Source organism: Schistocerca cancellata, chromosome 2 (assembly GCF_023864275.1).
Source record: "Schistocerca cancellata isolate TAMUIC-IGC-003103 chromosome 2, iqSchCanc2.1, whole genome shotgun sequence".
Classification (NCBI taxonomy): domain Eukaryota; kingdom Metazoa; phylum Arthropoda; class Insecta; order Orthoptera; family Acrididae; genus Schistocerca; species Schistocerca cancellata.
This window is the reverse complement of record NC_064627.1, coordinates 518,132,747-518,149,094: the sequence shown is the minus strand read 5'-3', so window position 1 is coordinate 518,149,094 and position 16,348 is coordinate 518,132,747. Positions and strand designations below refer to the sequence as shown.

General features: G+C 38.8%; 1 protein-coding gene across 2 annotated transcripts in view; it reads right to left on the bottom strand.

Annotated features, from left to right (window-relative positions):
* Positions 1–16,348, bottom strand: part of LOC126162069 (nucleoprotein TPR-like) — a 280,494-nt gene that overhangs the window by 210,198 nt on the left and 53,948 nt on the right. For both annotated transcript variants that reach the window (XM_049918330.1, XM_049918331.1), the window contains exons 3-8: positions 12,109–12,330; positions 10,422–10,581; positions 10,146–10,320; positions 9,157–9,381; positions 5,793–5,968; positions 535–747 (exon numbers count right to left, since the gene is read on the bottom strand). In XM_049918330.1, coding sequence (XP_049774287.1) covers positions 535–747; positions 5,793–5,968; positions 9,157–9,381; positions 10,146–10,320; positions 10,422–10,581; positions 12,109–12,330 — 1,171 coding nt within the window. The remainder of the gene's footprint in view (positions 1–534; positions 748–5,792; positions 5,969–9,156; positions 9,382–10,145; positions 10,321–10,421; positions 10,582–12,108; positions 12,331–16,348) is intronic.

Sequence of the window (16,348 nt, the reverse complement as noted above, 5' to 3'; positions counted from 1 at the left end):
AACTAACAACTACATCTCCAGAGGTATTGAATTAGTGACTGTGAAACTTAACCAATGTCTATTAGGAACATGGGCGAATGTTCATACAAAATTTCATCAAAATTTCTGATGGTCATGCAGGAACCTCTGGACCACTTGGCATGGAATGGCCTTTACAGGAGGAGCCAACTACAGGATAACTCAGATGGTAAAGGGGAGGAGGACAGCATAGATAAATAGGGAACTGGCAAACCTTTAATAAAGACCAACAATATTAACAGAATTTTTGTACTGTTACTAGGTCAAGTGTGTACCTCACAGTTGAATATGGAATTTTGGCAGCACTTGTGATGCTCAAAGTTATTAACATGTTTCAAAACTTGTCTTATCTTTTGTGATAATTTTTCCTTCTTTCGCCAAGAGGCAATTAGTAGACAGAAAATGTCATACATCTATATTTTTTCCTCTCTCCCAAATACATATATAGCTCCAACTGTTTTATCAGACACACATTTCACTTGAACAGACTTTCACAGTATCACTATAACACGTTACCTGACGAGACAAAGTTGCTTTATCATCCATATGCCTCTTTATCTCACGTGTGAGACGTGCAGACTCTCTTGTAGCTTCATTGGCCTCAGCAGTAAGTAAGTTTATCTTTGCCATGGCTTCATCATATGTATTCTTCATAGCTATATACTGCTCCTTCATGGATTCAAATTCCAGTGACTGTTGTCGCAGGGTTGGCACTCTTTCTTCAACTTCCTGTAAATGTAGAATAAAACTCAAGTTTCTGAAAATTTTAAAATATATTTAACACTATGAACTCCGCCACTGCCGGTCCCAAGCCCGGGGCCTCATCTCGCAAGTGATGGGGAAAGAGGAGGGGGAGGAGTAACACCTCGTAAAAAAAATAAAAAAAAAAAACCTGGGTCCATCTGGCTCCGGATGGTAGCACCCTGTGAGGGCTCCTGCATTGGGTTACATGCTAAGCCCCAAAATCCAGACACGTCTGTGTGGCAGCCATCGGTACTCTGGTCAGTGTCTGTTGGCTCTGTGAGCTCGGCTGTAAGTTAATCTTCTGGAACTCAAAACTCCAGTCGAAATTATGTGAGATCCTTCATGATTTCACCACCAATACCTCAAAGCAAACCAATAACCATGACAGAACAACGGGAAAGAATCCACTACACTGGGCCCCAGTCAGTAAGACTGGGTAATAGACCTGATCATCGGATTCCAGGGGATCAGGCATGTCATGAAGAGAAGAATCGGAGCCTCTCAAAAATCGTCAAGATGAAGAAAGTATTTTACATGGGAACACTCAACACTAACACACTACTGAGGCCAGATAAATTGAAACAATTAACAAACGCCATGGATAAATACAACATCAAAGTTATGACAATACAGGAACCACGATTTGCAGATGAGAACCACTTTGATTCTGAAAATTACAGAATATATCAGGGGAAACCAGCCATAACCATCCCAGGAAGAAATCTCAAACTCTTCGGAACTGGTTTTGTAGTACACAAATCGATACTGTACTCCGTAATAGATTTCACCTCAAAATCAGAAAAAATGTCGACACTCACGATAAGGTCTGGAAACAAAGCCTATACATTAATCAATGGACATGCCCCCACAAACAATTATTACAAGAAGAACCCAGAGATGATAGAGGAATTCTGGGAAGATCTGGAAGAAACTACCAGCAAAATCCCCAAGAATCACATAAAAGTGTTACTAGGAGACTTCAATGCCCAGTTAGGTACGGAAAGAAAATTCCGAGACACGACAGGGAAACACACGGCCCACATGAGAACAAACAAAAATGGAGAGAACTTGATAAACTTCTGCAGAAATTTTGATCTGAAAATCATGTCAACGCAATTCCAGAAACCGCACAGAAAACTTGTAACTTGGAAATCCCCCAACCATGCTCTAGGAGAATTTCAGATAGACCACATAGCAATATCCACAAAAAACACCAGAGAAATAATGAACGTAAGAACAAGGAAAGGAGTTTTCGAATCTGATCATCACCTTCTCCAAATTAAAGTAAAATTTATACCCAATAGACAAATCAAGAGAACCAGAACAGATCCAGAGTACCTACAAATAAACAAGAAAGAAATAATAGAAGAAATTATGAAAATCAACAGCAACAACTGGACAGAACTGTCAGAAAAAATAAAAGAACTGATAAAATTGGGGCAGCCACCGAGAAAAAGGAAACACCGATGGTGGAACATGACATGCGACAGGGCCATAGAAGACAGAATACAAGCCTGGAAAAACTTTAACAGCCATAAAACACAAGAAAAATGGGAGGACTTCAACAGGATACAGAAAAACACTTCAAAAATAATCCGAAGAGAAAAAAGAGGTTACGAAAACAGCAGGTTGAAGGAGATAGAAGAAAACTTCACCAGAAACAACACACGAAATTTCTACAAAGTATTCCGAGAAAATATGACAGGATATCAGCCACCAAGCTTATGCTTCAAAAGACAAGATGGAACACTGAAGACAAATCCGAAGAAAAACTGTGAAATATTAGCCAGATACTTTGACACATTACTTAACTGTGATAAACCAAAACAGAGATTACAGTTTACAAAACCAGAACCCAACCGGGACTCCGAACCCCCAACATATGAACAAATCGTGAAAATAATAAAATCATTGAAAAATAACAGAGCACCAGGAGAAGGTGGACTGATTGCAGAAATCTGGAAATTAGATCATGAAAAACATTACACCCAAAATTCATAGTACAATCAAAAACATCTGGGAAACAGAAAAGATACCAGAAGAATGGAAGTCAGCCCTAATACACCCCCTCCACAAGAAAGGAGACAAAACAGACCCTAATAACTATAGAGGAATTTCGTTACTGCCAGTGGCATACAAAATTCTATCAAAAGCTCTGTTAAATCACCTAGAACCTCAGATAGATCCACAGATTGGAGAATACTAAGGAGGGTTCAGGAAGGGAAGATCATGCAGTGAGCAGATCTGGTGTCTGAGAACATTATTAACAATGAGAAAGTCCAGAAACACCACAGTAACATTTGTTGATTTCAAGAAGGCTTACGATTCCATAGACAGAGAAACACTTTTTAATACACTAGAAGAAATGAAGGTAGACAATAAGACCAGAAAACTAATTCAGGGAACATTAACAAATACAAAGTCAAAAGTGAAGTTCATGGGCGAGATCTCAGAATCTTTCGAAATCAAGACAGGAGTGAGACAGGGAGATGGCCTGTCACCCATTTTATTTAACGCTGTTTTAGAGAAAATAATCAGGACGTGGGACAAAGGAGACAATGTGGTAAAGATGGGGAGAGAGAAAAATAGAACCGTCAACATAAAATGACTGGCCTTTGCCGACGATATAGCCATCATTACAAATGACAGAAAAGAAGCCAGAGAAGCCCTAGAGATGTTGCTTGAAATCACAGCCAGAACAGGACTACAAATATCATATGAAAAAACCCAGTACGTGGACACAAAATCTATAGACAGAAGCCCATTGATAAAGTACAGAAAGATAACACAAGGAGAAAGTTTCAAATACCTGGGAGAAATTATACAGAAAACAGGACTGAATTCAACAGCCAATGAAGAAAGGGTTACAAAACTAAAAAAAGCATACAGACTTACATGGAACCATTACAATAAAAGAAATATTTCTGTCAATGCCAAATTAAGACATTACAAAACAGTAGTCTTACCTGAGGCCTTGCATGCCTCAGAAACAACAGTAATCAGAGGAAGAACTAAAATCAAGGAAATGGAAAAGCAAACGAGGAAAATTCTGAGAGAGATCTATGGGCCAGCTCAGAGACAGGGGATCTGGATAAAGAGACCAAAAAAGGAATTGTACAAACAGGCAGAGACAATTACAGACAATATCAGAAAAAGAAGAGCAAAATTCTATGAGCACATTCATAGGATGAATGAAAATAGGCTGACCAAGAAGATTTTTAACATAGTGGTGACGAATAAGGTGAAAACTAACTGGGTAAAGGAAACCATGGAAGACCTCAAAAATCTAAACATCTCCACAGAAGAAATATCAAACGGAGGAAAACACAGAGAAAAAAATCAACAAACAAAAATTCGAAGAAACACCAAAAGAGAAAAAATCAGAAAAGAAGTGGACAGAAGAGAGGAAGAAGAAACACAGTGAATTTATGAGAGGTTTTCGTGAAGAGAAAAGAAAGAGACAGAAAAAAGTGCCATGAATTTGAAATGTACCAATTTATGTACCATATTGTCATTGTGAATATTGATTGTGTTTTAGCGCTCTCCTTAATGGGGAATTAACGATAATAATAATAACAATAATGATAATTTAACACTATGGTCTTAGTAGCATTCAGTACTTGTGCCACTGGTTGATGGACACATACTTGTATCGGTATCTCACATTCTTTACAAATGTTCCCTTTCTTATATTATTGCATGCAAATTGTAAATAAGAAGCTTAGTCAAGTTCTATTTTGTTTTGCTCATGAGAGAGTAGTTACATTACCACTCCTTGACGCACTTTAATTCTGCTGCAACTCTTGATTGCATGCTTGTTGAAATAAAATGCTCCACACGGCAATTATGTTGCAGCTTCACTCATACTATCAGATTCAACTTAATAACAAGTAATTTCCAAGTGTACAACCATGTTATGTTAGTACTGCTGTTGTTCTTTTGCACCTGCAGATGAAATTGGTTAGGTGAATAAAACTACAATATAATTGGAAATTGGAGTATTTCATTGAAATTAACAAATTCTATTGTCTGTTCTGACTATTTCCCATGAAATTGAAGCTAAATTTGAAGAAACTGATGTAACAGAGGAAAGTGAGTGATATTAGTGCAAAAAGCAATTAATGAAATAATTTGACTTCTTAATTTACGTCCAATCCATACCCAAAGGTGTAATTCAGCACTATTCATGTGAGTGACAATGTTTCCACAGTTGAAGGTAAAGATTACATTTGTGGTAGAGTAGCTGTGGAAAGATATATTGTTCGATACAGCTCAGTTGAGTAGAAATAAGACAGAAAGGGCAAGCATAATGTCTCAGCAAACTACAACATTATTAAAGGCAGAGCAGACATTCAGATCTAACATGGATGGTGTGGGAAACTAGTTATAATCTCCCCAAAGAAACCTTCCTGGCACTCAAAAAATATGATTTTAAGAAACTAGGGATAAAACATAAATCAAAGTGTTCAGACATGAATTTTAGCATCACTCCTCCCAAAGCAAGTCCATTGTCTACAAACAATAACACCTTGCTTAGTTAACCTAAAGAAGGCTCACAATTACACATTAGTTTCTCCTTTCTTACCAAAATGAGAATTTAGTTTCACTTTCCTCTGCATAGCTTTCAACACCATATACTAAAATGGGCTCCATAGGCATGTGAAGTAAAGCTTCCAAGATCATTGTGCAAAGACAAGATGAAGCTGACTTAAATAGAAATTTCATGAAGAAAAGTGTTAAAAAAAGTGAACACACCTCAACATAAAAATTTTCTGAGTATGGTAGGACGTCATAATGTGAACAACTATACTGGTGAAATCAGTGTTTTGGCCATGGTTGCAGTGGTCTCCTTCTGTCTCTACTCAAGATCCATCCACTCCGTATACCCAGAAAAAGGCCACTGCAATTGTGGTCGAAATGTTGGTTTCCCAGTATAGCTTTTTACATTATGACACAGTAGCATAATCAGCAAACTTTTATGTCAATTGATTCTGGCTGGTGAAACCTAATACAAAATTACATGTACATACCTTCATAACTGTGTTCAGATACAAAGTGAGTTTGCGGCTATTTTCCTTCTCCAGCATAAGTTTCTCAGACATATCAGCATACTGCATATATAGTTGAGTGGTTGTCATTCCTGATTTCAGCAAACGGCTAACATGCGATGCTTCAGGAGACATTTCTAGGGATTTCTCAATAGCCTCTGTGTAAAATTAAATTCAGTAATATTAAATAATTCTCCTGGCACACATTTTAGGAAGTGAATGTTAATTAAATATGAGAAAATTTGCATATTACAAATAACAATAAACACTGTAATAAAGCTATTTTCAGTGTAACTTACATTTTTCTCAGTTGACATCTACATTTGACTCAACTTAAGTGACACTAAATTTTAGTTTTTTGAAACGTATAGTAGCAATTTTCCTTACAAGAGAACCTCCCCATCGCACCCCCCTCAGATTTAGTTAGAATTTGGCACAGTGGATAGGCCTTGAAAACTGAACACAGATCAATCAAGAAAACAGGAAGAAGTTGTGTGGAACTATGAAAAAAATAAGAAAAATATATAAACTGAGGGGTGCATTGGCAAGATAGGCAACATCAAGGGGACTGCAAGCTCAGGAGCGCCATGGTCGCGTGATTAGCGTGAGCAGCTGTGGGTCGAGAGGTCCTTGGTTCAAGTCTTCCCTCCGGTGAAAAGATTAATTTTCTATTTTCAGACAATTATTATCCGTCCATCCGATGTGAGGTAACTGCGCCGCAGTATGTATCCACAACAAAACCTAAATCGGACAAGGTAGAAGAATCTTTTTACCCATTCACCAAGCGCACAAGTTAGGTGGGTCGACAACATATTCCTGTCATGTGACGCACATGCAGTCACCAGTGTCGTATAGAATATATCAGACGTGTTTTCCTGTGGAGGAATCGGTTGACCTATGACCTTGCAATCAAATGTTTTCGGTTCCCATTGGAAAGGCACGTCCTTTCGTCTACTGATCTCACGGTTTTGCACCAGTCACAAAACACAGACACTAAACTTATTACAGTGAACAGAGACGTCAATGAACGAATGGACAGATCATAACTTTGCGAAAATAAAGAAAATAATATTTTCACTGGAGGGAAGACTTGAACCAAGGACCTCTCGTTCAGCAGCTGCTCATGCTAACTACGGGACCACGGCGCCTCTGACTTCACAGTAACCTTGATGTTGCCTATCTTGCACATGCACTACACAGTTTGAATATTTTGCTTATTTTTTTTCATAGTTCCACACAACTTCTTCATGTTTTCTCGACCGATCTGTGTTCAGTTTTCCAAGGCCTATCCAATGTGCCAACTTATAACTAAATCTGAGGGGGGTGCGATGGGGAGGTTCCCTTGTTAGTATTGTGTATCAAATGATTGTACCACATTACAATCAGAGTATCAAAAAGATGTTGTCAGTGCTTCCACAGTCTTAGCAAGCAAGTTGTAGGAAACTATTGGATTTTTATTACTCTTAGGACAATGTACTCACAGCTATATTATCTACACACAAAATACCACTTTTTATCATATCCTATCTAGCAAAAAATCATAAAAATACAATTTAATTCAGCATATTTATTGCACCATAACACACATCTGAAGACTTCCATATAATCACCAAGTATCTACTTTTCCACCCAAGTTGTCCAGTAAGTCCAAACCAATAACTGCAGATTGCACTGCACGTAATTATATTCCCAGAAAAAAGTGGTCTTACAACTACTAGATGCCTTTATGTACACTGGAGCATGGAATATGTTTGACCTTCCTCTCAACTCATTCAATAAATAGTAAATAGCCACAGTAGTTTAACAATAATACTAGAAAGCCACTGTGGCACACTGAACTTAACAACACCAAAACTACTCAAGAGAGAGCTATGAAAGAACATTTTAATTAATTTCTAATGAATATCCTATATGTACAGTTAACAAACATGACAAGTTACACTTTGATAACAACAGAAACAATCAATTATTGACAAAATAATTTAGCTGGATGGATAAAATGTCTACTCACCAAGCGGCGGCAGACGACACACATAAAAGACTGTTGTAATTTGCAAGCTTTTGGAGCCAGTGGCTCCTTCTTCAGGCAGAAGGGTTGAAGAAGAAGAAAGAAGGGTAAAGGAAAAGGATTGGAGACGTCTAAGAGGAGGGGTAGATTTCGGTAAAGTCACCCAGAGCCGCTGGTCAAGGGAGACTTACCATACAGGATGAGAATAGTACGGTACAGTACAGTAGGTCTCCCTTGACCCGCGGTTCTGGGTGACCTTCTTGAAATCTACCCCTTTTCCTAGATCTCTCCAGTCTTTTTCCTTCACCCTTCTTCCTTCCCCTTCAACCCTCCAGCCAGAAGGAGCCACTGGCTCCAAAATCTTGCAAATTACAACTGTCTTATGTGTGTGTTCTGCTGCCACTTGGTGATAAAATTATTAAGTTACACTTTTAGAATTACAAAAAGACTGAATCGCTTGCCAGTACTTAACTTCAGAAAGCAAACTCTAGGACTGCCAACACACACACATTTAAAAGTGATGTAAAAGTACACTTATAGAGTCTGCGACTTTTCCGCTGTATGCTGCTCTTGTTAACGGTTTGTACTACGAATGACAGGAAGTGAACATTACAAAATATAAGTGGGACATGGACCACCCATCACATTGCTCATTCATAATTTCCTATGCTTCATAAATGAAGTTAGCAGATGTTTTGTTTCACTTGCAGCTATTTAAGCTGAGCTATAAAGTCTACCTGTAACCACCACCCAGAAAATCATGAATTACTACAGAAAAACAAAGAAATCTATATGATAAAAGTGATTATAAACATCCCCACTACTCACTGTACTTCCACACCCTACCCTCACCACCACCTCTGAAATTCTAACCCATTAAAAAAAACAGTGAAATATTTGCGACTGTCGGGATAACAAATTTCATTGGTGCTATTCCACTGGCAACAATTTATCACATGTGCCACTTGAGAAAAATTAACAATATTGGAGTGAGATTACAACTTGTCCACTGAAATATTTGCAAATGGAGTTTACATTTGTGATCTGTTTCTGACTGTACATCTTAAACATACAGTCACGAATTTCATGTGACGTGAAGGTGTTAGTGGCTTATGCTGATTGGTTTTTAATATATGATTGTCCAGAAATACTCAAGTTCTGGAACTTCAAATAAGTTATGAGAGTCTTTTGGGGAAAAAAATTATAAATGACTTGTTACACTGCTGAGAATGACATAGATCTAGCTCAATAATAAAAACATTTGAAAACCAAGTGCACCATAGAATCTGCTGTCTATCTGCAGCTTTCTACACTCAATTTTCCAACAACAATAATTACCTGCTTTTGCAGCCTCTATTAATTCATTTGCTCTCAAAAGTTCTTCTTTCAAAGCTGCTACAGTTTCTTGCTTCTTCTGCATCTCTTCATAATGTTTAGCATTGATATCCTCTATCTTCGCTTCTAAGGCACAGTGCTGGTTCCTTGCTTCATTCAGCAGCTCCTCAAGTTCCTTCACTCTTTTCATAAGTTGCTGTGACTTTCCTTTTTCTTCTTCACTGACCCCTAGAGGATGCAATACCACAAACGATGAAATAACAATCTTCATATTAACAGACACCACTTAAAACATTTATCCTTTTTTTCAGAACTAGCATATCATTAAAGACCAGTTTCACTCCTTCCAAAAATACCACACATAAGATGCCATTTTTAACATAAATACAAGGCTTTGTTCCTGAAAAAAAAAAATGCTGTTTCTCCAGAACATGGTCTTTTTTTGTATCACATATATGCTACACAGACATCTTCAACTCCCAGTCTTTTGGTATCTTTCCTTATTGACACCTCCTCCCCTTCTCATGATCAATCACTATCTCCCTTTCCCTCTTTCATCCTTAATTTCCTAATATGTCAAGAATGCTATTACTGTATTCCCTCTGCTATTTCCAGTAACCCCATTCTACACTACCGAGTGCACATTTCACTGCAATTAATGCAACCGATTAATTAAAGAAATGTTGTAAAAACTGCAAGGTTATTTCAGTTCAGCATGAGGCTTCCTTCATACAATTCAATGAAACTGTTGGAATGAATAACTTCCTATGCTATCTGCTCATGTTCTGACTGCCTGGCCCTTTTCCTTTCATATCTTCATACCTAGGTCTCAAAACTCTTTTCCTTTATGCCTATCAATGTTATTACACTATAAACTTATCTGCAGGCAATTACTGCAAGCATTAAATGAATTCTTGCTGTATAGGTTTAGACACAGACAAAAGCTGTACTCAACAAGCAGTACTTTCAAACTGCGGAGTCCTATCACTTACCTTTGTACAAATTCGCAAGCTTTGTCTGTGCACGCACTTCCTGTCCAAAACTTTCCTGAAGCTTGGCCTCAGCCTCACGTTGTTCCAACAGTTGTTTTGAAAGAGAATCCATTTTCTTTTGCAAATTAGAATTTGCTTTAGTGAGCTCTTCAACACGCTGTTCTAGCACATTTGTCTATATGGAAGTAATGAATAAGAACGTTAGTATTTATTTTTACAGACCACATTACAAAAACAATAAAAATTGGATAAAATGACTGTTATTCTTTTTAATACCTCCTCTGTTTTCTGTGACAGTTGTGTTTCAAGGTTAACAATATTTGCTGCATTCTGAATCCTCAAATTACGCACTTCTGAAGCATGTTTCGCAAGATCTTCATTTAAATTTTGAATCTGGGCTTTAAGCAGAACACGTTCCTGGTCCATGCGTTTTTCCCTGAAAATATGTGCCAAGTACATTTTGTTTAACAAATGTTACACTAACAAACAAATGACTTTAAGTAAAGATTCTTACTGAAATTGGCTGGGCCGGGGAGGTGTTGGGGCTAGGGAGGTGCTGAGGAAATTGGAGCAGAATGGGAGGGGGGACATATTTAACCAATATTTCAGCCTCTTCCTATGTCATGCTTCAAAATTATAGTGCTTAAACAGTTACTTCAATATATCATATGACTTGGCAATAAGATGTATGTATGTAACAATGTCGACGACAAATGAAGAGAAAGAGCTTTTCTACATGACAAAGGATACTGCCATATCTACATCTATGTCTACATCTACACTCTGGAAACCACCGTGAGGTGCATGGCAGAGGGTACGTCCCATTGTACCAGTTATTAGGGCTGCTTCTTGTTCCATTCAAGTATGAAGTCTGGGAAGAATGATTGTTTCAATGACTCTGTGTGTAACAATTACTCTAATCTTATCCTCACAATCCCTGTGTGAGAGATACACAGAGGGTTGTAGCATATCCCCAGAGTAATCATTTAAAGCTGGTTCTTCAAACTTTGTTAATAGACTTGCTCGGGATAGTTTATGTCTGTCTTTAAGAGTCTGCCAGTTCAGTTCCTTCAGTATCTCTGAGCCACTTTCTCATGGATTAAACAAACCTGTGACCATTAATGCTGCCCTTCTCTGTATATGTTCAATATCACTGTTATACCTATCTGGTACAGGACCCACACACTTGATAAATATTCTACAATGGGTTGAACAAGTGATTTGTAAGCAATATAGGTATTTGTATGACTTAGCCAATTCCAACAGTGACTCATTGATATTACAGTCAAAGGATACTAAATTTTTTTCGTTGGTTGTGCGAAGTGCAAAATTTTACATTTCTGAATATTTAGAGCAAGTTGCCAATCTCTGCATGACGCTGAAATCTTATCAATATCTAACTGAATATTTATGCAGCTTCTCTCAGACAATACTTCATTATAGATATCTGCACCATCTGCAAAAAGTCTGATTTTACTACTCTGCAAGGTCATTAATATGCAACATGAACGGCACAGGCACATCCTAAGTTACTTCTGCACAAAAAGAGTTCCATCAGTAATACAAAAGTGCCTCAAGAAGCTCTAACTTTCATACAACTGCTGCATAACAATGGAGTATCAATATCATTAGATTCCTGAGAGAAACAATGCAGCAATATTTAATGAACTAACCAAGCATAAACCTGAGGAAAAACAATGAGCACAGTAATTTCATTTAATCATAGCACACAAATTTACTTTAGCAGACATCCATAGTAAAACAATACAATATTTAAGAGGTCAGAGTTGAACACAAAAAATCATCATTACAGATGAAATATTACTGAAATGGATGTCACGTGCTTTTTCACTACAGGTGAAATCAACCATAAAATATGTTTAAGAATGAAGAAAGCTATGTTTTCACAGTAATTCTCAGTTAACAAAACAGTTTAACTATAACTACATGTAAAAATACCTACCTTGCTTCTAGACTAGCCTGCCTACTGTCAACTTCATCTATCTTCACTAAAACTTCATATTTCGCAGCAACCGCATCTTTCGCTTGCTGGGCAAGAGCCTTATTTTCTTCCTGAAGAGAATTCAGTTCAGCATTGCGCCTCTCCAACAACCTTGTCAATTCATCACGCTCATCCGAAACAGACAGACACTGTCGGCGATAATCCAAGTTCTCTCTCTCCAGTCTGAAACATGTACAAATGACAAATACAGACACACACACAAAAAGAGACATATGAAGCCCAAAACAATACTGGGCTACACATATTTCCACTGAGCATGTGTCAGTAATAATCAGATGTTGATTAATGACTCCCTGCCCTATCGTCACTACAGACTGAGGTGACAAAAGTGTTGTGATAGTGATATACACATATACAGATGGCGGTAGTATTGCGTAGACAAGGGATGAAAGAGTAGTACAATGGTGGAGCTGTCAATTGTACTCATGTGGTTCATGTGACATGTTGTGTGTGTACATTATTGACATACGGCACTAATATAATTAATAATTGAGAATAAATTGAAATTATGCCACAGACCAAATATGGTAGCTTAGAAAATAAAGATCTCTTAAAGAATATTATATCACGCTGGCAGATTAACGTCAAGAGTCACTGTGTCGGCCAACCAGGACAAGGCTTTTAGGTGGTTTTCCACATTCCAAAAGATGTATACTAAACTGGTACCCACGTCCCACCTCAGTTGCACAATTCTCAAACATTTAGGAAACTTTCACTCACTTTCATATGTACAGGGTGCATCGCTAAATTCGGATGAATTTCAATTTCAACTTCCTGCCATATCGTAGTTCAGCCGGAGATTGCGATTGGCGTTCTTGAAAGCCGTAGGAATCTACTAAACAGTCAGAACCTCAAAATGGCCAAGATGTTATGGACAAGTGTGGAGTACAACCGAAGAGCCGCCATTATCGAAAGTCTTTGCACTGGACGATCGCCCACTGAAATGGTTTGATTCTTCGGGTACCCAGGATCAACTGTTTACGATATTGTGGCCAAGTATAATGCTTTGGGCAAGTCTGGAGAAGGTTCTGCCAAGGCAGCGAGTAAACTCGTGTCACAAACTGCAGCAGGCTCAGGTGCTGATTTCAGAGGACCCGGGGCAATCGCTGAGGAAACTGGTGACAGTATTTAATGTCACTGAGCGAACAAAGTGTAGGATGGCAGTGGAGGACCTCATATGAGCCATTTAATCCAAAACTGGCTCTCGGGTAACACTGACATGTTCTGGTCAAAGGAGTTCTGGCCCCTGTATAGCCCAGATTTGAACCCCCTTGACTGCTATGTTTAGAGCATTGTCAAAAGAGTTACCAATTTGAAAAGGCATCGTAACATTGCATTTCTACACACCACTATTGAAGTAGCATTCCGATTTGACAGCACTATTTTAAAGAGTGCATGAAATCAGTTCAGGACAAGACTGGAGGCGGTCATTGCAGGTGAAGGGGATTACAACTAGTAACATTACTCCTGAAAGATACCACTACTTGTATGTAAAAGGATTTTCATTTTCATTTGTATTTTGTTTTAATAAATTTGCTTGTAAAAAAAGTTTCATTTATCTGGATTTAAGTGCTGCACCCTGTACAACACCAATCGCAGACAGTTGGGGTACACACATTCATTCCAGGGGAGGGCTGAGGGAGAGACAGGGTGGTGACAGGAAGGGCATCCAGCCACCCCTTAAATTAAGCATGCTGAATCCATTAATAACCATGCCGAGCCTGTGCTGATGCAGGACAAAGGCAGAAGAAACAGAAGATAATACGTCAAGCCGTTTTTCACTACCTCAACTACACACTGAGGTAACAAAAGTGATGCGATAACATTAGACACATATACAGATGGCGGTAGTATTGCACAGACAAGGGATGAAAGAGCAGTGCATTGGTGGAGCTGTCATTTGTACTCAGGTGGTTCATGTGACATGATTATGGCTGCACAACAGGAACTAACAGACTCTGAACGTGGAATTTTACTTGGAGCTACATGCTTGGGACATCCCAATTTGGAAATTGTTATGGAATTCAATACTCTGAGAGCCACCATCTCAAGAGTACGCTGAGAATACCAAATTTCAGACATTACCTCTCACCACAGGCAACAGAGTGGCCGACAGCCTTCACTTACCAACTGAGGGCAACGGCGTTTGCGTAGAGTTGTAAGTGCTAACAGACAAACAACACTGCATGAAATGACCACAGAAATCTATGAGGGACATACAACGAGCATATCCATTAGGACAGTGTGGCCAAATTTCATGTTAATGGGCTATGGTAGCAGAGACCAACACGAGTGCCTTTGCTAACAGCAATGCCTGCAACACCTCTCCTGGTCTCTTGACCATACCAGTTGGACAGTAGACTACTAGGAAACTGTGGACTGGTCAGATCAGTAGCGACTGCAGTTGATAAGAGCTGACGGTAGTGCTCAAGTGTGGTGCTGAGCTCATGAAGCCATGGACCCAAGTTGTCAACAAGGCACTGTGCAAGCTGGTGTTGGCGCCATAATGGTGTGGGCTCTGTTTACAAGGAATAGACTGGGTCCTCTGTTCCAACTGAACCACTGACTGGAAATGGTTATGTTCAGTTACCTGGAAATCACTTACAGCAGTTCATGGACTCATATTCCTAAACGGTGATTGAATTTTTATGGATGACAATTCACCACGACACAGGGCCACAACGACTAGCAACTGGTTTGAAGAAAATTTTGGACAGTTTGAGCAAATGTTTTGGCTACCCAGATTATCCAACACGAATCCCATCGAACATTTATGAGACATAATCGCGAAGACAGTTCCTGCACAAAATCCTGCACAGGCAACATTTTCGCAGTTATGGGAGGCCATAGAGGCTGCATGGCTCAATATTTCTGCAGGGAACCGCAACAGCTTGTTGGGTCATCACATGTCAAGTTGTTGCACTACGCCCAGCAGAAGGAAGTCCAACACATTATTTGGAGATATCCCATGACCTTTGTCACGTCAGCGTATGTGAGTAGTACTTTTAATCATTGTATCATTTCTAAGTGGACAGATTTCTCATTCAAAGAAAGTGTGATATCAAACAGCCTACTGAATTAAAGTAGACACTTACAGCAATAATAATATTAAAAACAATGTACCATACAGCGTTTCACGCGTGTGCTTTCTACTTTTCTGTAACAAAAAGTATATCATAATTTCAAACAACCCAACGTACATGCATCTCACTTCATAATGTTTTGTATAACATTTGCTTCCTCTTACTTTAGGAATGCAAACAAGCATGTTGATATTGTGATACAATTCTATTACCTGAGATCAACAGATCAAATGTGACCAACCAGTCTACTTCAAATAGTTTGCTGCATGTGACAACTTGTTTTGCTACAGTTTATGCTATGCTATGCCTTGGTCAGCTGGATTTCACATTTAAACCCAATGTTTTGTCCCCATCTGCAGAGGACATTTTCAAGGGTGACTGTAGCTTCTTTTAGTGTCAGATTCACACCCTGCCTCACTAGTCACATATTTTAACTGCCCGGGCACAATTGGCTGTTGTCAACTGCCATTATCCACTGTTGTTGTCACCCCATGATGGAAGACTGGTGTGCTACTTATTCAGCACCGAAATCTAGATGAGATTCAAATTCACACCCTCCTCCTTCCTATTGAAATTACAGGGGTAATTTACAGTCTCCATGGCCTGTGCATTACTACAATTTCTGCGCGGTCGTCTTACTGTTCTTTTTACCTCAGCAGACAAATAATCATTCTTTAGCAATGTATTGGTGAGATGTTTTAGTTCTGCGTCAAACAGCTCTAGTTCACAGATGTTCCTTGCTCTATCTGCCAAAATTTTTTGACACCTAGCTTTTGTTGTTGGTAGTGGTTCAAATCCTGCTGTAGGTAATTGTCTGTGTGCGTGGGTTTTTTGTAAACCACGTGGCCTAAGCTACCACCATCTTTCTTGAAAACTAGCACATCACGAAAATTTAATATTCTGCCTGGATCCTCATCTATGGTAACCTGAATCTTTGTTCTGAAATTGTCAAATGTTTGTGGAAACAAGCTAGTTCCTCCCTCCCATGCCTCAACAAAACAAATGTATCATTCGGTTACTTGTTGGCAGTTTCCAATGTCTGCTCCTTGAATTTTTCTGTAAAGAAATACGCTATAACTGGGCTGAAGGGACTCTCC